Source organism: Ictidomys tridecemlineatus, chromosome 16 (genome assembly GCF_052094955.1).
Source record: "Ictidomys tridecemlineatus isolate mIctTri1 chromosome 16, mIctTri1.hap1, whole genome shotgun sequence".
NCBI lineage: Eukaryota > Metazoa > Chordata > Mammalia > Rodentia > Sciuridae > Ictidomys > Ictidomys tridecemlineatus.
Genome location: NC_135492.1, coordinates 48,427,083 through 48,453,003, shown reverse-complemented (window position 1 = coordinate 48,453,003; position 25,921 = coordinate 48,427,083). Strand labels below are relative to the sequence as shown.

General features: G+C 41.7%; 1 protein-coding gene across 3 annotated transcripts in view; it reads left to right on the top strand.

Annotated features, from left to right (window-relative positions):
• Positions 1 to 25,921, top strand: part of Cntn6 (contactin 6) — a 284,323-nt gene that overhangs the window by 149,933 nt on the left and 108,469 nt on the right. For all 3 annotated transcript variants that reach the window (XM_078033569.1, XM_078033570.1, XM_005330954.5), the window contains exon 5: positions 24,797 to 24,892. In XM_078033569.1, the coding sequence (XP_077889695.1) occupies positions 24,797 to 24,892 (96 nt within the window). The remainder of the gene's footprint in view (positions 1 to 24,796; positions 24,893 to 25,921) is intronic.

The window sequence follows — 25,921 nt, the reverse complement described above, 5'->3', positions numbered from 1 at the left end:
TGATTTGGGCCACTTTAAATCCTGGAGGTGATTGGCTCAGACCGAGGCTGAAAGTTCTCAGGACCATTGCATTAATCAGGATGGCATGCTGCAAGAAGGAGCGGCATGAACAGAGTTGGAATTAGGGACACTCAATTCCTGCCTTTTCTTTCTGTGGAACTGGAAGATTTTACTTAGAGACAGGTATAGAAATGGCCCTGAGCAGAGTGGTCGGTTATTCTAATTAATCATTTCCATCATCCTCTTTTATTTTGTCAGCAGGCAAAGCCCTGCAGAGTACCTAATGACACTTCCAGACTGCCCTATCTTGGTTTTCACCAGAGGACTCCTTCACTTAATTCGCTTCAGTCCTCCTACCACAGTGATTGATGGATCGATCGATGGATTTTGAAGACCAGAATGTTAAAGCCACACCTCTTGTCCTTATGTCTGTGAGAATAAGAAAAGGTCCATCCATATTTTTATTAGGGATTCCATGAACTCAATAGTATGTATCAATAGTATTTATCAAACTATTTAAAGTTAAATAAATTCAATTTTTAAAAGAAGATTTTAAAAATTTTTCATATAAATGATATGAGTACAATTCATTTTGCAACTTGTTTTTTTTTCTGCAAAAAGAAAAAAAGAAAACACTGGTATCTTAACAGATATTACAGGAGACTTTTCACTCTTTTTTCTTGACATGAGCGTTACTGGTGTGTATGCACTCTCTGTTATTATTATGTGTTGATAAATGGTGAGACAGAGCTGCAATTTGGGAGCCAAAACCCTCTCTGTTAATTCCGGCTGCTAATTCCAGATGAGTTGGTGGATCACTCAGGCACATCAGCAACATCATTTTCCGCTAATTTGACTTTTTCAAAAATATTGAACTTCTATATGATCATCTAAGGAGCTATTTTTCTCTCTCTCTCTCTCCCTTGCTCCGGCCGTTCTCTCTCTCTTTCTCTCTCACTCAAGCAAGCTATTATATTAAAAATTACCTATGTATGAATGCTCACCAAACATAGGACTGGGCATGCACATGGGCACACACGCACATAAATGGGATCGTTCTGGGTAACCTATTTTTACCTATTACAATTCTAAATCAGAAAACAATACAAGTATACACAGATGTTCAGGAAAAAAAATGTTACAGCAGATTTAAAAGTAAATGTGTGCTAATATTCTACTATTTTTGCTTCAGATTTTTTTTTATGAGACATAAAATGTTACAGTCATAGTCAACTTTCACCCTATTTTTCTTCTATACCCCCCCAGAGATAACAATTTTCCTGAAGTTGGTAGTGTTTCAAGATACAGTTTTTAATTTTTAAAAATTTTTACTTTTAAAATTTAAAAAGACAATTTAAATTTTTTTTTCATATAAATGATAATGAGTACAATTCATTTTGCAACCTGTTTTTTTATTTTTGTGGTGGTGAGGGTTCATGCTACATTAGGTCTTTTAGATTAGTAGTATTTTGATGTGTAATTTCATTTTTTTTCTTTATTGTGTACTATTTCATTTGATGATAAAAGGAAATTTATTTCATTTCAGTATAGGGTTGAACTTAAGCAAAACATAATCTTTTTTCAGGGGCATTATGTATTATAAACATATTTCCACTTATGTATTCGTCCATTCTTTTTGCTCATTTTTATCAGGCTGTTATATGTCACATATTGTATAATATATTGAAGGAATACTGCTTGATAAAACAAACCTATCCTTGACCAATGTGAGTCCAGGTGAGCCGAGGAATCACATAAATATATACAACATAAAAAAATTTTAATGTATACTCAAAGAGACTCTGAGAGACTAAAGTGGAGAGGTTGCTTATTCGACTCCAAAAACTAGAATTCAACATGATGAAATGTGCAGTAAATGGATTTCAAGATTCATCTTCTATCAGTTATCTGTTACATTATTTTTCTTTTTTAAATTAAATTATTTATTTATTTTAATTTCTTATACACCATGTCAGAATGCAATTCACTTCATATTACACACATAGAGCACAATTTTTCAAGTCACTGGTTGTACACAAAGTATCTTCACACCACTCCTGTCTTCATACATGTACCTAGGGTAGTGATGTCTAACTCATTCCACAGTCTTTCCTACCCTCTTGCCTGCTCCCTTCCCCTCCCTCCACTTTACACTATCTAAAGTTCCTCCATTTCTCCCATGCTCGCCCCATATCACCGTTAAGAGTCAGCCTCCTCGTATCAAAGAAAACATTTGGGTTTTGGGGATTGGCTAACTTCACTTAGCATGATATTCTCCAACTCCATCCATTGACCCGAAAATGCCATGATTTTATTCTCTTTTAATGCTGAGTAATGTTCCATTGTGTATCTATACCACAGTTTCCCTATCCATTCATCTACTGAAGGGCATCTGGGTTGGTTCCACAGTTGAGCTATTGTGAATTGTGCTGCTTGACGCATTTGATTTAATGCCACAATAATGTGATAAGATAAGCAAACAAGAAGTTCCCATCATTTACAATAGTAAATCTTTTGGTCAGAAGCCTTTGGGTTACTGGGTGGTTCTTCTGGTATTCTCTGAACTCATTTATACATTGGGGGCCAAGGCAGCAACTCTGCTTTTCTCCTCCATGCCTTTCCACCATGATGGTCTGCATCACCCTGGGCCTACAGCAGTGGTATCTAGTGACCATGAACTGAACCTCTGAAACCCATGAGCCAACTTTTGTCATATGTCTTGGTCGAGGCTGGGACAACTGACCTGACTCCATTCTCCTGCAAGTGGACTTTCTTGCTCCAGCAGGCTAATCCAATCCCAGCTCTGCCATGGTCCTGGGGAGGGGATCCAAGAGTAAGAGACAGAAGGCTACAAGGCTACTGTTGATGGTCTATGCTCAGAACTGGATCTTTGTCATGTCTGCTGCATTTTTGTTTGCAAGACCGGACCATATTTAGGAATGGTGAGACAGGCACACCTTTGATGAAAAAAATGTTGCAAAGCCCCCTTACGAAGGACAATATTGGAGAGGTGAGGAATTGAGGCTAAACTGCAGTCCATCTCCCACAAGTGATGTGAGAAATGGGGTTGTAGAGCTTTCCATAGTGGAAGGAACAACATATTTCAGGGCTTTTAGGTTGGAAAGAGTCCAGTTTTTCAAAATCCTAGACGCATTGTGGAATTTATTGAGAAAAAAAGAATAAGCAATGGCACTAGAGAAAGATGGAGACGTTGGCAGGGGACAGATCACACTGGTCTCCTTCCCACGCTCAGGATTTTGAATTGGATTCTAACAACAATGCGACTTCATCCCGTTTGAATGAATAAATTATGTCATCTCATTTTTAATTGATTCTCACCTAATTACTCTATTACATGATTTAGAAGGAATATATGACCTATTTTTTTTAATTGAGTTTCTTTGGCTAATCTCTGAGATGATGTAGTCAAGATTGTAACTGTGTAAGTGAGGAAATCATTTGGGAGGTTCCCTGGTCACACCAATGTTACATGACACTAACAGGTGTAGAGGTTGAGACCTAGGAAACTGGAGGTACTGTTGAAAAATACCAAATGTTAAATCCATGACAGTCACTATCATTACCAAGATGATCAGATGAATGGTGGATATCTACACTTTAAAGAACCCCTTGGAGGAAAGAAGTAAGAGTTCAGTTTCATAAACTTCACCAGGCTGAATGTAGGGTCTGAAATCACAGAGGGAAGATCCGAGGTAACCACAGGGTTGAGAATAACCAACTTTCATGGTGTGGGTATGATGCTCAAGTATGAGACAATGTGACAATGTTCAGAGGTGAAATGTTGGGTTATGAGAGCTGAAACCGATTCAGTGGATTAATCCACTCATATGGATTAATTGGGTGGTGATGATAGGTAGGTAGGAATAGACCATTGAGGGAGAGGGGTGCCTTTTGGGAGTATCTGATCCCTGCCACCTTGCATTCAAGCTCTCTCTGTCCCTGTTAGCATGTCCTGAGCGGTTTTCCTCCTTCAATGCCCTTCTACCATGATGTTCTGCGTCATCCTGAGTCTAGAGCAATGAAGTCAGCTGACCACGAACTAAACCTCCAAAATTATGAGCCAAAATAAACTATTCCTCCTCTACATTATTCCTGTCAGGTCTTTTGGCCACAGCAATGAAAAAGTTGAGTAAATCACCTACATGCAAATGTTATCAGAAGTCTTGGAAGTATTCGAAGTCACCAAGAGAGTAAAAATTTCAATCACAAAGAAAGGCCCCAAAGTAAATCCAAAATAATTCCAGTTACTAGGTGCCAAGGAATATTGATAGATATCTTCATGCTTTTAAGTGACCACTGATACTGATTATATACCATAATTATTCTGAAAAAATAATGACTGTTTGAGGGTTTTTGTTAGATGTCATTAAACATTGATGTAATGACTATTCTATATTCTTTTACTCACTTGGCCAATTTAGAGTAGGTACACGGAGGTTGAATTTCAGGGGAAAATAGGTTATGCATTTTTAAATGTAAATATATCTTGATTAACAACCCTTGAAAATTAGTTGTGCCAAATTATACTTGCTGCATCCCTGCCTGAGTATTTTTTGACTTCATTCTCTCTCAATATCATACATTGTTTAATATTTACTCTTAGTGCTGTGATAAGTGCCAAATTATTGTTGTTCTCCTTTAGATTTCTCAGGTACTAATAAAATAGAACTGTTTTTCCTATGCTTCTTGGCATTTTGGAGTGCTTGTACAGATTTCCTAACCATGAGCATTGCCTACTTTTCTATTAAAGACTTCAGATTAATTTCTGGAAATTAATTAGGTATATTAATATTTTTTTCTACTATAAATTAAATGAAATACATTAAATGAACTATATCCACATTTAATTGGTTAGTGATATTTTTATCATAGAGAAATTTTAACATGCAAAAATCGATTGTTTTTTAATTCAGTTTATCTCCCCTTTCCTTTATAATGTTTGTTTTGCAACCCACCTAGAAACATTTTCTCAAGCCCTGGATTAAAGAACAATTTGTGTTCGGCACTCTCTGTAATTTTCCTTATTACTTGTGAGCCTTCGATTTACCTGGAATTTATTTTTATAATGAGCCTGAAATAAGCACCTAACTTACTTCTCCGCTCCCAGAGTGTGAAGCTTTCTCACTTCCATTTAATAAGTGGTGCAGTGTTGGCAGAGCCCATTTTCTACTTAAAAATCCCAGTAGTTCACTGCTGCGGAGGCAGTACAGTGTCATGGTTAGAAGTGAAGTGTCCACTTACCCTGAATAATTCCCCCCATCCTGCGCTTCCTGGAAGGAAGTGCGCTAATTAGTTACACGAAACTGTTCTGGAGAGCCCAGAGTTATACAACAGGATGCTGTTTCTCCTCTGGAGAAAACCCATTTATCAACTGAAGACAAATTTTCAAAATGGCAGCACTTCCTGGATAATAACACTTCCTGGTTCTTTATTCTTCCTGTGAACTAACAAGATACTCAGCATTCAAAGGCAGCATTTAGACCAAAAGCCTCATCTGAAGTAGAGAAAGTGAGTGAGGAGTTGTCTTTGAGTTCATTCTATCAATTTCATTTTAATCTGATTTATTTGGCTCTACGTTGGTCCCTTCTGTACTTACTTCCCATATCACCTTCATCACGAATCAGTTCCCCTACAAGTTGTATTGGAAAAGCAATACGTGTGATTGAGGTATCGTTAACAACAAAGCCAGTTCTGCTCCCAGAGCTGTTAGATTCTGATTGATAAAATTTAATATTTGGAAGGGAGGGAAGAGAAAAAAAATATTATTCCAACTCCTTTATTTGTCGTATGGATGAAGTTCCTTTTATCTCCTCTGCTTTCTTTGTAGCAGTATGACTGAGATCCCAATAAATTATTGAATGCAATATCCAGATGTCCGGATGATTTTTTGGTGTTGCTGCTACTTCTTTAGTAGGCGAGGGAAAAAAAAAGATAGTTGAAGTTCTGCAGAAAGTGTCAAAGCTTAGCAATAAAATAGGGATTCCATTGAACAGAAACTAATGAAATCACCCAATTTATTTCCCCTTCCCTGCTGTAATGCAGGTAAATCTTGCTTCATGTGAGTCACCAAGCTTGAATGTACAGTGGCCTAGCTCGGATGGTGCATGGTTTATGTGTGAGAGATGGAAAGAGGACTCATAAATACTTTTAATAATAATAAAAAAAAAGTGTGGAGTGAAGCAGCTTAGTTTTTCAAATAAAAGAAATTTCATTTGTGTCTGGGGGGATCAGGGCTGTTAAAAGTCAACTTGCTCCATTTTTTTACCACCTTTCCAGTATCCCGAGACTCTCTGAGTAGTTAGATCTCCCGTTCATCTCCATGTGGCTCCAGCCAGGTTTTAGGTGCTTCGTCGCTCAACCACCTTGGTCTAAGGGAGCTGTCTAGACGCTCTTCTTGGCTGTCTCCTGTCAATCATGCAGGCTTCGTGAGAGGTCAGTCCAAAGGGGTGCCAGCTATAGGGTAGACCAGAGGTTAGCAACCCTTTTCTACAAAGAGAGACACCTAGAAAGAAGTAGGTTTGATTCTTCAGGCCAAGGTGTCTGCCATGACGGAGGAAATTCACCCATATATAAACATGTGGATGGGGCTATGTTCCAATTAAAACTTTATTTTATTTGTAAAAACAGTCCAGTCCATAGGCTACATCTGGCTGCTTGGGCTGTAGTTTACTTAGCTCTTGAACAGACACAGGATATTTTTTTTTTAGATGTGCTCTTCTGACGATGACAGCTAACATTGATTGAACATTTGCTAGAAACTACTTGGATGGTTTTCTCCACCCATTTACCAAAATCAAAAGGAAGCCCATGTTATATGTAAGTATTTTGAAGCAGACACTGATTAAGTCATTTGATAGTAGACGTAGGGAACATTTGAGTTCAGGCTCACGTGGGACCCAGGTTTTGGTCCACACTTCTGTAAAACTTTCAAATGAATCAGGATGCAAATTAATTAGGATCCAAAACTTTGCTTTGGATGGAGAGTTCCATGTATGAATATGGTTGTTTTTTTTTTTAATACTGAAAAAATGAAGTACCACATATGTCCCTGTTAACCCTTCTTAGGATACTAGATTGTTGTTGTTATTATTTAAATTGAACTGTTTCCATTTCTATTTGGAGGGGATTACAGATGCATTTGCTGATAGGGGAAAGAAATGTAAATGCAAGGTATGTGAAGTCATCCTGAAATAATGTCAAGAGATGGAAATCTGGAGTTAAATGAATAGACTCTTTAAATCTTGCTTCTGTCATTAAAAGATGTGTAACTTGGGGCAAGTTACCTTCTGAGCCCCCTCGTTGAATCCATCTTTCAGGAAATTAGGGAAAATTTAATTCTATGTCTACATTAAAAATTATTTGGAGGGATCTATCGAATTGCTAAGTATGGATGTGCTTATGTCACTCCATCAATATATGTTAATCGTGCAGTGTGATCTATAATTCTATGCACATGCGCATATGGTTACAAACACTCATCCCTTTGCAAGTACACACAGGTATGAATGTAAGTGTTGAAAAATCCACCTTTCGAGGAGGCTATTCTGTGTTTAAACGATCTGAGCTAAAAATACATCGAAGCAAAACTGTCGATGTTCTCCCAGATTCTGGGGCACAGAGAGCTCTTTGGGGGTCATCTCACTGTCTTGAGTCAGAGATATCCTTAAGCCAATGCAGATCCAATCCTGTCTATTTCTTTTAGAGAAGCAATTTAGTGAAAGTGCCTGTAAACCATTTGATGATAGAAAGAGAATCCTCTTGAATACAAATCGTCTCCCTGATTTCAAGTGACTTTAAGAAGACAAGCAAGAGAACTTTTCAAAAATACAGAACGTCAAAAAAACATGGCTTTCTGTTGGGGGGTGACTCCGTTGCCTTTCCTGCCTGTGGTTCCAAAGACAATATCCTCCTCGGGCTCTGTGGGTACTCACTATGCAATGTGGCACCTCCTAGGGGCCCAAGATGCATCTTCGCATTTTATACCATGAGCTGTGTGTGGTCCCCAAGATGGATTCAGGCCAGATGTTTGACGTGGCCCTGTGTTCAGGTTGCTGAATGTCACACTGAATCTCTGCCTATAAGCAGCATTCCCAGTGGTCATCACAACAGCACATTTCCCTCATTGTTGGAGCTGTGGAAAACGATTCCCTGAAACAGAAACAGAAGTTGATATGTTTCCATAACTCACCATATTCTCTGCTTTGTGAAGAAATAATCAAGCAAATCGACTGCTCAAACTTAATGTGCATCTTCACAACAGTCCACGTATGCTATGATGAGCAGGGCTGGGGGTGGGGGGGTTGTTAGAGAAACGTGATTGCCGCCCACAGAAGAATAGTAGATTTTCTCTATTGTGTTTCTGTGTTTTCAGCTCCTAGAAATGTGCTTGGCCAATAGTAGCTGCTTAGTGAATTTGGCAGATGAGTCTTGCTGAAAACATGGACAGCACACTCTTTTCTTTGTCTTCAGAAGCAGATCTCGTGGCAAGGATGTGGGGGTTACGTGGTGTATTGGGGTGGTAACCTCAGAGGCGGTAGACAGGGAGTGAGGGGAAAATGGGAAGACAGAAAATGGAAAATGAATGAATTCACGAGTCGACGATCACGATGGGCAGCTGTGGTTCAGTATCGCTGAAACCTCTCCAAGCAAAACACATTGGATCATCGGCCGAGGACACTGGAATGTTTTCTCATTTTCTCCCGTAGGTTATGGGAGTCCCAAGGACACCAAAATCTTTGCAAGCTATCTGTGACTTTTTCCATGGGGACAAATGTCCGCCATGAAATGTACGAGTTCTAAGCACAACCTCAAGGAGAAAGACCGAGAACATGATGGTAGCAAGCCCTCACCTTGACAGTCCCCTCTAGGAAAGGTCACTTCCTATGTGTCCTGAGCAGATACAGGACATGGGGTCCCTACAAGGGGCTGCTACGATCACACCTTAAAAGATCAATACTCTTGTCGTGCTGAGTAATCGTCAAAATTTGGGAAAATTGAAGACGATGACATGCTCTTTACATTTAGTGTATACTTTTAATTTAAAATGATCATAAACTTACATAATAAGACAAAAACATATAACATAAAAAAAAAGTTGACGTAAAGTTTGAAGATAGCACTTTAGGAATTTTCCATTTCACTCCGTACTGATCCCTGGTGCTTATAGGAGTACATCGGTTATTTGTAAATAGTTGCTGATGGATAACTGACTGCAACCCTTACTCTATCCTTAAAATAAACATCTAATTAAGAAAATTGGATGGTGATCTCCTGGATTAATCGTCACACTGAAGCCGACCGTTATGGTTTCTCTGTGTCTTGCTGAAGAGTCGGCCTCCCGTGCCAAGTGGGTAACACCTTCTCTGTGTCCTGTACATGTGGCATTGAGCATCTCAGACATCTGAAGCAAGAAACACCAGTGAACCACGTGGTGGTCTCAGGGGTGGAGAGTTTTGGAGTCTTGTGATGGGGATAAACCAAAGCAGCACCACGTAGACTGGGATTTTATAGGTTCCAGAGTTACAACTACAGGCAGGAAGTCTGATTTGTGAAGAGAGAGACCCATGGAAAGAGGTAAAGAGGGATGGAGGGAGAAGATAAGGGTCCTGGCCTTCCTGGGTCTGCTCCTGTGCGACACACGGCTTCCGTTTCTCTCCATCCTTTGAAAAATGCCTCGCACCCTTTAGTTTAGACTAAGTGGATTTCTGTTCTTGGGATGCAAAGAGACAAGGATCAAATAATGAACACACAATAATGATTGTAGCAGAAGTTGGAGTGAACTAGAAAATCAGCCATTTGGTCTTTTTTTTTTTTTTCCTGGTGTTATGACCTTGTGGTTAAGAGGATAGGTCATACGATTTGGGATTTCAATTGTAGTTCCATCAAGGATTACCAGTCAAATGATCTTTCGGTAGGTTTTTTAAAAAAGAGTTCCTGAGTTTTACCATTTTGTGTGTAAAAAATATATAATAATAGTACACACTTATATAATAAATAGCCATTGCCTTATATCTGCAGTGGATTGATTCCAGACCCACCTCAGATGCCCAAGCACATCCATATCCCTTTGTGTAAAATGGTATATTATATCCATATAATGACCCCCCCCTCAACTTCCCTACATGCCTTAAATCATTTCCAAGTTAATCGTAGCACCTAATGCAATGGAAATGCTATGTTAATAATTAATATACCGCATCGTTTAGAAAACAATGACAAGAACTCAGAAATCTATACATGTTTAATGCAGACAAAATGTATTGTTTCGAATGTTTTTTTACTACACATTTTGGTTGTCGATGGACACAATACGTTTATTTTTATGTGGTGCTGAGGATCCAACCCAGTGCCTCACAGGTGCTGGGCAAGTGCTCTACCACTGAGCTACAACCCTGGCTCCTGTTTTGAATATTTTTGATCCTTGGTGGAATGTGAGGGTGCAGAACTCAGAGATATGCAGGGCATTGCGGTGTGGATGGGAGGTGTTCCCCAAAGCTCCTGTGAATGCAGGGACATTGAGAGGTGACATGCTTGGATTGTGAGCTGTGTCCTAAGGAGTTCATCTGAATGGACTGACTGGGTAGGAACCATGGGCAGGTGGGCTTGGCTGGAGGAGGCCAGTCCATCACTGGGGATGCACCCAGGAGGGGTGAGTTTTCCCTGTGGCGCCTTCCTGCCTGCCCCTTTTACTTCCGGGTTGCCACAGACATCAGCTTTCCTCCACCATACACTTCCACCATGATGTGCTGCCTCATCTTGAGGCCAGAGCCAAGGAGTCAGCCATTAATGGGATGAGACCTCTGATACCATGAGCCCCAAATAAACTCTTCCTTTATGTTGTTCTTTTGGGGTATTTGAGTCATAGTGACATAAAAGTTGACTAACACAGAGGGTCAACTGTACAGGAATCTCATGAAAGTTTAAGTGTAAAATATAAATAAAAATTTAATAAAATTCATAAAACTCAACACGACAGTATGTATAATAAATGGGAAAAAATAACAAAATAAAAATCAATGTAAAAAAATCTTATTGTAAGTTAAATTAACTCTAAATCTCTGTAGCGTTTAGAACTTACTGAAGGCCATTTGACATGGAATATGCTACTCAAGCTACTTATCTCATCTCATTTAGTCCTCACATTAATCAAATAATATAGTTTGATTGCCTTATAATCAAATAATCAAATCATTTGATGATAATTAATGTATATTTTTAAAAGTGCTAGATTTATCCATCCATTCCTCCTTTCAAAGATAATTCTTGAATGCCCTTTATATTTCAGATGCTAAGCATATGAGGAAACATTGAAAGAACGAAAAAGCAAATATTTTTTCTTTTCCTTTTTGGTACCAGGGATTGAACTCAGGGGCACTCGACCCCTGAGCCCCATCCCCAGCCCTGTTTTGTATTTTATTTAGAGACAGGGTCTCACTGAGTTGCTTAGGGCCTCACTTTTGCAGAGGCTGGCTTAGGACTCCCAGTCCTCTTGCCTCAGCCTCCCTAGCTGCTGGCATGACAGGCGTGCACCACTGTGCCTGGATAAAAAGCAAAGATTTTGATGTCTCACCGCTTATGATATAGGTCCTAAAGCCCAAACACTTTTTTCCCCCCGCTCTGTAATTAGTCTTGTTTTTGTTTCTCCTCTGTTTGTGAGTTCCTCTCTCTTTTCTGGGCCCTGGTCAACCAGGAAGCCTATTCTGGAGTTGGTATGCCGTCGCATCCTGTGTCACTCACACTGAATCGGAGGATTCCTCTGCTCTTGTGGCTTAGTGCCCTTTGGTCAGTGTCTCCCCTTTTCCCGGCCACCCCCTCTGCAGCCTGCGGAAGCCACCTTTCTCTTGTATTTCCAGGAGTTGTGCTTGTTCAGGTGCCACATATCCGTGAGGTGATAAAGTATTGATCTTTCTGTGCCTGGCTGGTTTCATTTAGATCCATGTCCTCTGGGTACGTCCTCGGTTGCCACAATTAACAGAATATTCCTGTTTGTAAGGCTGAAGAACATTCCATTGTATTTATGTCCCACATTTTGTTTATTCAGTCACCTGTGAACAGACAACTGCAGACACCTGGATTTTTATGTATTTTGGCTACTGTTAATCGTGGTACAAAAAAAAAAAAAAAACAAAACAAAAAACAAAGACTGCAATTGTCTCTTCTGCATACCAGTTTTGGTGCTTTGGATGTGTATCCAGCTGTGGGGTAGGAACTGAAGGTAGTTTTCTCTGCCTCTGAAAGATCTAGGTGAAATCTCATTGTTTCCCAGGAAAACCGTTATCCAGATTTCTGCATTCCCTCTTCCCAGGACATATTTATTAAAACCAGTCTCATCCTCCATCACAAATACAAGAAAGCTTAAAAAAAATCAAAACACACTTCCAGGTATGGTGGAGGATGCCTATAATCCCATCCCAGCAGCTCTGGAGGAGACTGAGGAAGGAGGATGGATCCCAAGTTGGAGGCTAGCCTCAGCAATTTAGCAAGACCCTGACTCAAAACAACAACAGCAAAAAATGTTCAGGGGAGGAGGGGCTTGGGGATGTAGCTCAGTGGTATAATGCCCCTGGGTTCAATCCCCAGTACCACTAATTAAAAGCAAAGCAAATAAGAGCAATGCCTAGTTGTAAAACCTTAAAGATATTTGTCTGACACTTAGGTATCTCACCTGTGAAATGACTATACCTGTCCTACTGGTTGGTGATGTCTCCCCTGCTAACCTCTCAGGGTTAGTGTCTGTCTCTTAAAAGAATTAATGTCAAGAATCAATAAATGGGATGGATTTAAACTAAAAAGCTTCCTCTCAGCAAAAGAAACAATCTGGGACGTAAATAGAGAGTCTACTAATTGGGAACAAATGTTTACCATATGCACGTCAGATACAGCACTAATCTCTAGAATATATAAAGAACTTAAAAATCTTAACACCAAAAAATATCAAATAATCCAATCAATAAAAGGGCCAAGGAACTGAACAGACACTTCTCAGAAGATGATATATAATCAATCAAGAAATATATGAAAAAATGTTCACCATCTCTAGCAATTAGAGAAATGCAAATTGAAACTACTCTTAAGATTTCATCTCACTCCAGTCAGAATGGCAGCTATTAAGAATACAAACAACAATAAGTGTTGGTGAGGATGTGGGGGAAAGGCACACTCACACATTACTGGTGGGACTGAAAATTGGTGCAGCCAACATGGAAAGCAGTATGGAGAATTCCTTGGAAAACTGGGAACGGAACCACCATTTGACCCAGCTATCCCACTACTCAGTTTATACCCAAAGGACTTTAAATCAGCACACTACAGGGACACAGCCACATCAAATTTTATAGCAGCACAAGTCACAACAGCTAAACTGTGGAGCCAACCTAGATGCCCTTCAGTAGGTGAATGGATAAAAAACTATGGTATATATACACAATGCAACATTAAAAGAGAATAAAATCATGGCATTTGCAGGTAAATGGATGGAGCTAGAGAATATCATGCTAAGTGATATTAGCCAATCCCCCAAAACCAAATGCTTTCTCTGATTTAAGGATGCTGATTCTTAAAGTGGTGGGGGAGGATGGGAGGATTAAATGAACTCTAGAGGGCAAAGGGGTTAAGGGAAAGAATTGGAAGGGAGGGGGCATAGGGTAGGAAAGACTGTGGAATAAGATGGTCATCATTACCCTAAGTGCATGTATGAAGACACCAATGGTGTGAAAATACTGTGTGTACAACCAGAGTCATGAAAAATTGTGCTCCAAATGTGTAATATGAATTGTAATGCATTCTGTTGTCATACATAACAAATTAGAATGAAAATTTTCTTTTAAAAAGGCGGGGGAGGGGGGAGAAAGAAAATCATCCTGTTATATGTGGACTTTATAATAGATCACTTAGGCATCTCATATTTGCTTACTCGTTTCATTTATAAAATGTGTGCCCGTGGGAAAATCTGGATGCTGGGCTGACAAAAAAAAAATGTATCACAAATGACCAAAAAAAAATATATATATATGAAAAAATATTGAATGTTGTTAGCGGTTAGGGAAATGCAAATCAAAATTACCTCGAGATTTCATCTCACTCCAGTCAGAATGGCAGTCATCAAGAATACAAATAATGATACATGCTGGAGAGGATGCTGAGAAGCACTTTACACTGCTGGCGGGACTGTAAATTGGTACAACCACTATGGAAATCAATATGGAGGTTCCTCAAAAGACTAGGCATGGAACCACCATATGAACCAGCTTCACCACTCCTCAGTATGTATTTATCTATATATATTTTTAAATTTTTCTCAGTTATAGATGGACACAGTACCTTTATTTATTGTTATGTGGTACCAAGGATTGAACCCAGTGCCTCACAGCGCTAGTCTTGCGCTCTACCACTGAGCCACAACCCCAGCCCCACCCCTCAGTATTTATACTAAAGCATTAAAGCCATCTTACTACCTTGATACCTGGGTATCCACGTTTATAGCAGCGTAATTCACAATAGCCAAATGATGGAACCAGCCTAGATGCCCATCAACAGGTGAGTGCATTAGGAAAATGTGGGCTGTAGACACAATGAAGTTTCCTTCAGTCAGAAAGAAGAAGGAAATGATGTCACTTGCAGCAAAGTGGATGGAACTAGAGACCACCATGTTAAGTGAAATAAGCCAAACGCAGAAAGTCAAGGGTCCTGTGTTTTCTCTCGTAGGCAAAAGCTAGAAAGGAGGAGGGAAAAGACATGTGGTGGGGCGGATCTCATGGAAATAGAAAGGAGATCCATAGAGAAAAGAGACCAAGGGGTGAGAGATGAGGAGGGAGGGGGAAATAGTGGGGAATGATATTGGCCAAATAAGAGTCTTCCATGCAGGTACAGATATGGAACCAGGAATCCCCCGCATTGGGTCTTATTTAGTGCACCGATGAAATATATCAGAAAAAAAACAGATGAAGAGGAAGAGATGGAGAGATGCAGAGATGGAGACAAGGGAAAAAAATGAAACAAGAAAATAGGAATGAAGGATAAAGCAGAGGTGGGGGAGGAGAGAAAAGGAAAAGGAAATAAAGGGTGGGACAAGAAAACAGTGTAATAACGTTGACAGAAAGAGAGTGAGAGGAGGTGACCTGCGGCTGGTGTCGGCGAGCAGGACCGTCCCTGCCCATCACACCTGCCTGGCCCTGGTGGCACTAAGAGTGACTTATGTGGTATGCATGGCAGGTAGGATCATGGAAGTTTACATTGGTCTTTAAAAAAAAAATGATTTTGAAGCCAGACGTGGTGTCATTGCAGCCTGTAATTATCCCAGAGGCTAGGGAGGCAGAGGCAGAAGGATTGGGAGTTCAAAGCCAGCCTCAGCAACTCAGCAAGACCCTGTCTCTAAATAAAATATCCAAAAGGGCTGGGGACATGGCTCAGTGGTCAAGCATCCCTGGATTCAATCCCTGATACTAAAAATAACCAAACACACACACACACACACACACACACACACACACACACACACACACACATATATATTGTCCTCCCCTCTGACTTTTTTCATGTTTTTCTTCTGAAACACTATAAAGAATCAGTTCTCAGTAAATTCATTATTCCCAGGAAACTTTGAAAACACCCACTCGCTCTCCCCTTTATTTATGAATTTTTATAAAAATCCTTTGACATCCCCCTAAAAGAAGGGATTTTTAACTGGGTTCGTAAACGGACGTGACAACAGAAACTATTTTAAAATACTTTCTCGGTTCCTGGCTCGGGTATTAGCATTCCAAATTTATGTCCAATCTCAAGATTTTAGCGATGGCCTCTTTTACAGGATCTGACAATAGCATTGTGCTTTATTAGGTTATGTCATGTTAAGTTACTGAGTTATGCGGGGAAACACAATAACATCACGGGCACTGTAACTGAGGACATGGCTCCCGGAAAGGGATGGCAGAAAATGAAACTGGTCCAAGTAGAGATATTTTTCTTTTTTTTGTATGCCACTTAATAAAAGCCTGGTAAATGTAATAATAGAGCTAAATCACTCTCCTTAATCAAAACCACCTTGAAGTAGGAAATCCCAGCAGGGACAACTGTGGAATGTTCCCTGAGTGATCCTCTTTAAAGGAGAGCCAAGTGGGAGAGAGAGAAATTCCGAATAACCCCACACTCTACTCCAGGAAATTCTCTTTTCCCCCCCTACTATATATATATTTATATTATTGGTGCATGTTATGTTTTGGATCAGATGCCCCCTAAAAGGTCCTATGTGACATGACGTAAGAAGGTGCACAGGTGGAATGACACAACACAGTTTGGTCAATATCGGTCCTGTCGGAAGATTCCCAGAGTCTTTTAACTCAAAAAGTTACATAGATTGACTTCGGGGAGTTCTACAGTTCTGATGCAAAACTAGGGGATTTTTCTCGGCGTCTTTCTCCATCTCATTTTTGCTGGCAAGCAAGCTGTCCATGTTTCCTTGCCTGATAAAATGTTTTTGCCATTGGCCAAAAAAGAATGCATGCACCTCCCACATGGGAACCGGCCGTGAGACGGTCAAGGGCGCTCTGGAGTCCTGTTTAGGCCCGTGCAAGCTCCCAACACGGACGCTTCTTCAGAAGGAGTCTCAAAGGGGCAAAGCGGCGCTTGGTGGCAGGAAATCAGGGAGCAGGGGAAATAAAACCAGATCTCATGTCTTCAGAGTGACCCCAAGATAGAAATGGCTTCCGAGGGGGCTGGAAGGAGGCAACTGAGCACAGTCTCTGATTCGTGGCAGACGACAGGGTGTGCCTGGGTCTGGGTGAAGCTCGGGCCAGAGGAGCAGGATAGTTTAGGGTTGAAGCACAGACATTCGGATGCATCAGTATTTGGAACTCGATTTCATATCCTCGACGGGTCAGCTGAGTGGCCTTGTGCGGATCTGTTCATTTCTGAGGAGTAGCAGGAGCCACAGGTCACTGAGCTGCTTTGCAGAGGAAAGAGGTAGGAGGATTTGGGGTTCCTCCCGGCTCATGAATGAGGAGAGGATGGTGGTGGGGAGAGGGGGAAAGAGCCGAGTGGGTATGAGCAACAGAGAGGGGGGGCTAAGTGGAACTTTTAGGAATCTGATGTCTAATATTTCATTTTGAGGTATATGATGGTTTATAGATGTGAGAGGTTCCCCCTAAATCTCAGGTGTGAGGCAATGTGAGAAGTTGAGAGGTGAAATGACTATGTTATGAGAGCTTTAACCTAACACCTAACGGGTAGAAAAATCCAGTAATGTGGATTAATGCAGTTGCAGGCAGGTAGGGTGTGGCTGGAAGAAGTAGGTCACCGGGCGTGTGCCTCTGGGGTCTCTATTTGGCCTCTCTGGTGAGAAGAGGTTCCTGGCTCTCAGGTCCTGAGCTGCTTTCCTCCTCTATGCCCTTCCGCCATATTGTTCTGCCTCCTCTTGGGCCCAGAGTTATGGAATGGGCCATCCACCGATGGAGACCTCTGACACTATGAGCCAAGACTAACCTTTTCTCCTCGAATCCTTCATCTCAGGTCTTTTATCCACGGCACTGACAAAGCTGTCTCAAACAAGGTGCCTGGGATCATCTGATTACCTCCCTTAGGGGCACGCGGGAAGAGAATAGGGCAAAGGTGTGCTCCATCGTGTTACGGATGCGCCTGTCGAGCTGTTTGTCAGCTCCTGTTGACACGAGGACGGTGATGATTCAAGGCAAAACACAAGAGAGGAACCCATACGAACTCGGAGGAGTCGAGGCATCAGAAACGGAGCTGTCACCAGACTCTGAAAACAGTACCCTCTTCCCCTCCAGGAATCGGCACAACTCTGGAAACGCTATTAGGTCTCTGTTTGTCTTTGGCTTGAATCTGGAGTGGCCTTGTAGGTGCATTCCGTGTATTTAAGTGACAGGGAGACCCCAGAGGGCTCCAGGAAAGCAGGCCAACAGGATGCTTGAGAGTATGAGCTTTGCACAGATTTGTTTTTTCAGTTCTATCTTGATACCTAGAGGCTGTGAGGGTTTTGACAGTCAGCCGTCTAGGAGCCTCAGTTTCCCCCTTCTGCTGAGCAAATGCAACCGTGGTGCCCGATACGGGTGGCCCAGAGGTTTCAACGAAAACCCTTCTCAGAGCACCTGGCACACGACAGTTCTTGATATATAAAATGAAGGAGAAACTAAAGACAGAAAATAATAAAAGAATTTCATACCCAGTACTTGGTCAAGACAGTTATTATTATTATTATTATTCAGACTTTGACTAAGCTGCTGTCCTCTATGCTGCGGCTAGCCTATCACATTTTTCTGGTGAATAAATAGGAGTTCCATCCCCAGATTTTCAGGTGCTTGTCCCCTTGGACCCAGCCAATGGACCAACCCCGGGGAACCTATTCCCTTCCCCCAAGCTTATGAGACTTGGCAAACCGCTGGTGTCCTTCTGTGCCAGGGGTTGGTACTGCCAAACACATCCTCTGCATGGGGCTCTTTGGGCCTTGGCAGGAAGTCCACAGTTTTCTTGCTTTAATTAAGCGGAGATTCATTCCTGTATTAGGCGACAGCTGCAAAGATGGACTCTCCTTAACGCTCGGAGGCGGCAACGCTCAACGTTGCCTGCTTTTCATTTTAAGTACCTTTTAGTGACCCTTGTCTTTCCTCTGCACCTTGGTGGCTTTAGGGGAGAGCATATGGCCCCAGTAATTCCTGAAAGCTCATTGTACAGGCCATTCTCAGTTATTTCCTGCTGGCCTTTGGAACCGTGCCTTGTTTGTGGCTGCATTTTTTTTTTTTTTTTTGCTGTGGCTGCTGCCAAATGCTTCTTCTAAAAACCAGCAATGAAACCACAGGACCTGATAAGCCCTGGTCATCCGAGTGGCTTAATGAGAGCGACTTCAACCATCGAGGTGTTTCATGGCAATCCGCACTGCAGGAGGTATGCATGGGCCCGAGGACAGCCCAGGCAGGTCACCTCTGTGGTTCGTGGGAAGATCTCCAAATATCCTGGAATTTGAGACCGTCTCAGCCTCAGCGAATGACCTCACGCAGAGCTGCACTCTCTTAAACAAAAAATGGATAGGGTAAAGTAGAAACTGGTGGCTCTGCCTGTCCTGTCCCCGAGGAAAAGTCAATCTAAAGTTGTGAAAGGTCTTGCACAGCAAAGAAAAAGATTCACGGGGTGTTCACAGGGCTCTCCCCAGTTCCCTGGATCTTGCCTCCAAGAGTTCCTGAAGTGAACCTCGTTTCTAGCCAGCAGAAAAAGGTATTTGAAACTCAGATGGGGATACATCAAATAGATCCCGTTCAAAGCATATGCACGAGCGAGAGGGTCGCTGGTTTGAATAAGGCAAAATTATAACTTGTCTGTGATCTCGGGGCAATTAAACAGTTTTTTAAAAATCGGAATCACTCATTGGAACCTATGAACCGGTAACATTTTGAAACGGCGGCGGTGTTTTGATAGCTAGCAGGACTCGGGTGACTTGGGAGCGGCGTCGATCTCTCTTCATGTCAGCTAACAGATAGAAACCCATTGCAATCACAAGAGGGACAGAGAAATCATGTCACAAACGGATGCCGTTTAAGAAGCAGTGAGTGCAGAACGTATGAAATCGCCGGTGGTCTTGTCAGCCCTGGGTTATCATGACTTCTGACTAACACGGCAAGTGTGATGGGTGCCTTTGGAGTGTGGACCTCTGACCGAGTGACCTTGACCGGGTTCCACTCAAAGTTAGTTAATCGCGTGGAAGCATTCAGCTTCTCGTCGTTCCTTTGTGACGTGTCTGTTTCTGTGACCGTTAATAATGTAATGACAGTTTCATGGCACCTTTCAAAAATAACAGTAAGGGGGAAAAAAAAACTTAAAATCATCCCTTGTTATAACTACTAGACATAGAAACAGTGAATTCAATATGTTGATTTTTGATATTAAAATAGAGTGTATTGGGCTGAGTTTTCTTAAGGAGTCCCATTTATATAAATGCTAACCCAAGTCATTAAGGGACTCACAAGTTAAGGTGATAGTTATTTTCTTTTTATTTCTCGGTACTGCTTTTTACTGAACCCCAGGGCCACTAACATACTAGGCAAGCCCTCTACCAGGGAGGGACCCCCACCCAGCCCAGACCCAACAATTCATATTGACGGGCATCTGCATAGGAGGCTGATTCCGATTTTTCAAAACTAAAGAACAAAAGGAGTGCATAGAAATTTAAATACTTTTATAAAGCCAGGTATGATGGTGCACGCCTGTCATCCCAGCGGCTTCGGAGGCTGAGGCAGGAGGATCGCGAGTTCAGAGCCGGCCTCAGCAACTTCGAAAGGCCCTAAGCAACTCAGCAAGATCCCTGTCTCTAAATGAAACCTAAAAAAAAAAAAAAAGAGCTGGGGATGTGGCTCAGTGGTTAAGCACCCCTGGGTTCAATCCATAGGACATACTAAATAAAGTACAAAAAAACCATGCCAGTTCCTGAATTATCATACAGCTAATACCTAAGACTCAAAAGGAGATGGAAAAGGGAAAGTAGTTGGAGAATAGAGTCCACCTTAGATTATTTTTTATTATTAAAACGAGCCACCCTGAGAGTTGACAGATTTACATGTCAGACCCAGTGCATCAAACTCATCAGGCTGTTTACATGCAGAAGACAGCTCTGTGACCCAAAGAACACTTATTTGGAAAATAATGCAGTGAAGAGAAATAAACTGTGGATGTTTCAAGTAGCATCCTCCAGCTCCAAGATATTTGACTGGGACCGGAATGTGCTGCTCAGGGTGTACTTGTGGATAGGGATAGCCGGACTTCATATCCATCAGAGGAAAATACGGTGGTTTGCCCTCTCCACTTGGAATGCTGTAGGGTGGTAATCACTGTGGAGTACCCACTGCACTCCAAGCTGCCATCTAGAGTCCTTGAATGCATTTTTTATTTAGTCCCAATGACAGCCCTATCAAATAGGTATGTTTATTGCATCCTGCATCTTCCAAAGTGACCCCTCCAATGCTGTCACATCAGTGTCGTTTCAGTTTCAGTTTTTTTGGTTGGGGGTGGGTGGTACTGGGGATTGAACTCAGGGTAACTCCACCACTGAGCCCCATCCCCAGCCCTATTCTGTATTTTATTTAGAGATGGGTTCTCCCTGAGTTGCATAGCACCTCACTTTTGCTAAGGCTGGCTTTGAACTCAGGATCCTCCTGCCTCAGCCTCCCCAGGTGCTGGGATGACAGGCGTATGCCATCCCATCACACCAGGCTCATTTTAGAATTTTTAAACTTTTTCCTCCAACTAGTAACACGCCGGCAGTCATCTCCCATCAGCACGGGTATCTGTGGTCCTGGTCCATCTTTCTTTAACAAGGGTTAGTCCTGCCCCCTGGGCTCTGATCACCAGCGACCTGGCTTTCCAAGCCCTCCAGACCTGTTTCCTGTTCTTCCTAAATCTCACCACTCACGGCATGGGCAGGAGTTGCAGATCTCATCCACTTCCTCATCCCCTGCTGCCAACTGCTTGGGATGAGTTTTTTTCCAAAATTCCACGGAGGTTATTTTTCCAGGATCACAGGAGACCAGCAACTTGGTTCATTCCTACATCGTATTCACCCCTTAGTGCTGCTTTCTATACACTGTCTTTGTACCACCTCCTTCCTCCTCCCTTCTCTCTCTCTCTCTCTCTCTCTCTCTCTCTCTCAGATCAGTGGTCCTCCTCTCTACCTCTCAATGACGGAGATTTTCACAGTTTGATCTTCGCCAGCGGTTCACCAATTTGTCCATGTCCAAAATGGGAGAATGATCACATGGGAATTCCATCCATCCCTGCAACCTTAACGACTGTTCATAGGCAGATGAATCCTGTTCTGATAAATTTGAAACCTGCCTGCCCTCTCTGGTCATGGCTCGGATCGTTCATAACCTTTATGACTTTACTGTGATGGTGTGGAGGTGAGGTGTCCCCACAAAGCTCACCTGTGAGGCAGTGCAAGAAGGTTCAGAGAAGAAATGACTGGGCTGCGAGAGCATTAACCCAATCAGTGATTTAATCCCTTGATAGGGATTCACTGACTTGTAACTGAAGTGGTGGGTGTGGCTGGAGGAGGTGGGCATTGCAGGTGGCATTGGATATATCTTTGTATCTGGAGAGTGGAGTCTCTCTCTCTGCCTCCTGGTCATCTTGGTGTGAGCTGCTTTCCTCCACCATCCTCTCCCGCCATGATGTTCAGCCTCACTTTGAGCCCCAAGGAATGGGACCAGCCTTCTGTGGACTAAGACCCCTGAAGCCCTGTTCCTCCTCCTCAGTTGTTCTGGTTGGGTCTTTCAGTCACAGCAGCGAAAAAGCTGATTAAAACATTTACTTAGCTGTCTAGCTCCCGGATTATGCAAATTTAAGATATCTAAATAGAGTTCTTGGATTCCTCCAAGTAATACCAATAATTTCTCCATAGTACACCATAGCCAGCCTATTCAAAATAAACACACCTAAAAAATGTTCGTAATATGCTACATACTCTTTACACGATTTTATAAGCTAATAATATGTGCGTACAGTTGTAGTCATTTCCACTCCTGTATCCCTCATTCACTCCTTTAAGATAAACCCTGTGAATGATTTTTAAAGATCCATTATATAACTGAACTCACACTGTGCCAATTTCATGAGATGCGCATATTTAGGCTCTTATCATTTTTTTTTCTGGAAATGGGATAATGTCAGAGCAATATCCACCAACTATTTTTTTTTGTAACACTATGACGTGTTAGCTCTATCCATTTGGATTTGTTAATTTGCAGGTATTCCCTTTGCATTTTTAACATAACGCTCATTTATGATAGTAGTCCCAAGTGTCTGATCATATGGCAATCTCTTTGAAGTCTTGCCCACTATGAACCACCAAAAGTGGATTCAGTTTAGCACCAGGACACTCCTCTGAATTTTCCACTTCTGGAATTGTAGCCTTGGTTTTGCTTCATGAAAGGAGTATTTAACCTGCCCCACATTACCATTGCCTGGATCTCTATCTCACACACCTGATGTTCTCCTCTACCTTTTTTTTTTTTAACCACACACCTTACTCAAGGTAAAAGATTAAACTGTTGCAACAAAGAAGCCCTAAATTAAGTGCCTCAACAAGATACAAGTTTCCTTATGTCCGACATGATGAATTGGAGTGGGTATTTCCAACCAACGGTGATTCCGCTGTGTATGGTCACTTAGGTACCAAGGCTATGGGTGGCTCTTTCATATCCAAGGACTGGTTTCTGGGAGCTCCAATGTCATTGTCATTCCAGGTAGTGGTAACTCTGAGAGGTTGGGGAATGTCAAAATTTGTAGTGGTCCCCTGTCAAATGATGGAAATTCCATTCATTGTTTCTCTTTGCCACACACATGTCTCTATAAAATCCGATGGCTGTATGCTCTGGGCAGCCTCTTGTTAAAAAGACTACTACTTTGGAAGAAGGGGGACTAGATGTTGGTAGACAATTAGTGATCTCCACCTCAGATTTGTAAATTGTGTATTTGTTTTAATAACTAGTCTCCTAACCATTCAATAAAAGTATAGTATGTGCATGCTTTGTTCTCAAATGTACCTCCTATCCTTAATAACATACTGGTATTTTAGTAGGTGCTTAATTAATTGAATGAATGAATAAATAAATAAATAAATAAATGGCAGATTTTACAGGTAAAGCAATTGAGGCTCAAAGAAGGTCAGTAATTTACCCATCCATTCCTGGAGGCTCAAGAGCATTTCTCCAAAAATGTTGAAATATGAATATTCAAATGGACAGCTCGTCAAAGTAGCTAGTAAGCTTTCTTCCAAATCTGAATTTCAGAATTCTTTGGTGTAGGAGGTCACAACATTCCCAATTAGCCTGTGAAGCATCTTTGTTAAGGAGGAAATAAATAGAAAATAGAGTTTCAGTCTCCCTGGTTCTCACTCTTGGGGATCTTTCCCTTACACGATGGCGTCCTAGATTCCCACAGACTCCACCTACCTGTCAAAATGGCACCCATTACTTACTTCAAGATGCCAGAAGACTCCAGCACGCTTACTGTAGAGTTTTAAAACCACATTTTCCCTGAACAGGAAGAGTAAGTATATGCTGGCCTTAAAAGATGTGCTATGGGGCCACGGGCTTCCTGGGTGCATGAAAGAAAACAGACAGGGGGTAATATGTTATCAGACACCTGTCACACACTTTATGTAGTTATAATAAAAATAAAGATTTTGAGAATGAATAGTCATTATACACTGATCATCAGCTAAATTTTTGGGTCAGCCAGAAGATTTAGTACAAGTATCCATTACTGGTTTTTTTTTGTTTGTTTGTTTGTTTTTGCTTCTATGACCAAAAGACCTGGCGAGAACAGTGTAGAGGAGGAAGAGTTTATTTGGGGATCATGGGGTTTCAGAGATCTCCGTCCATAGATGGCCAAATCCATTACTAGGGGCCCAAGTGAGGCAGAACATCATGGCGGAAGGGTGCAGAGGAGACAGGAGCTTAGGACATGGCCATATGGAAGCCCAGAGAGAGCTCTGCTCACTAGGGACAAAATACGAACCCCAAAGACACACCCCCCAGTGACCTCCCTCCTCCGGCCATATTCTGCCTGCCTAGAATTGCCACCTAGTTAATCCATATCAGTGGATTCATCCACTGAAAATTCTTGCGTTGTCTCACACATGATCTTTGGGGACACCTCATATCGAAACCATCCAAATTACCCTTCTTAATAAAAAAAAACAAGTTACAGATTCTCCTTCAGGATGTTTTTTTTTTTTTCCCTACAATTCTAAACTTAATCTTCTTTGTTTTCTAAGATATCGAAGACTTTGAAACCAAAACAAGAAGCACGGTGTCTGTCCGGGAGGGACAAGGTGTGGTTCTTCTCTGTGGCCCGCCACCACATTTTGGAGGTAAAGTGGGGATGATTTGGGACACACCATTCATTGGGTACCTCCAGGGCGGAGGAGGCACATTGGGTCTTGGCGTCCATGATGGGCCTTCATCCATTCAGAAGGACCATGAAAGTTCTTCCCATCTGTCTACTGCATGCAAACAGCCCAACATACAAACGGTATCTGTCAGAAAGGACTCAACAAGTTTGTCCTTAAGGAGACGAAGCATCTCACTGGACACAGAGTTAAAAATGGCGGCTTTGTATTGCAACTGGCCATTACCACACTGGTGGTGTGGCTCACGAGAAGGGGCAATGTACTTAAGCCTCTTTGAGGCTCAGTTTCCTCCTCTGTTGTCTGGAGACAATAACTGATATTTATATGTATTGCTATTGTGGATGTTAAATGAGCTAATGAATGTTAATTGATCGAGTGCGGTAGCCATATTTCTTTTTAAAAAGGGAGAGCTAATGCTATTATTTCGCTACTATTGCACTCTGTGAAGAAGGAAATTCCAACCCTTCTCTTGCCAACCTCATGTTGACTATTGGAAGAGAGACTTACCCCATTCATTGGAAGCAAATTACGGATAACGTTGAATCACAGTCGCTCTTTGCAACGGTGAAGATCCAAGAGAAATTGACCACGTGTCTTCTGTCAGCGGCTGAATTGGTCGGGGGAAAGAGTCTGCAGCCAGGGACCTAAACCACCCAAGGATACTCATCTCCTTGGGACTGCATTTTTCAAATCCCAAATGACATGGTAAATTGGGCGGTGATTCTCAGTTGGGACCTGAAGTGGGCAAAGGGAAAAAAACATCTAGAAAATATTTCCTTTGGGACAATCCAGTATCACACTGTATTACATAAAGCTTAACGATAACAGAAAAAAAGTTGCACAACCTGGGTCTAAGTAACCTTTATTAAATTCTCAAATAATCACACAACCTATGAGGCCTCTATTGTGCTGATTATTGTCTTCCAGGTGCATTACGTCGTAGTAGCAGAGACAGATTAAGTAACTGGTCCAAGGTCACAAAGCTGGTAG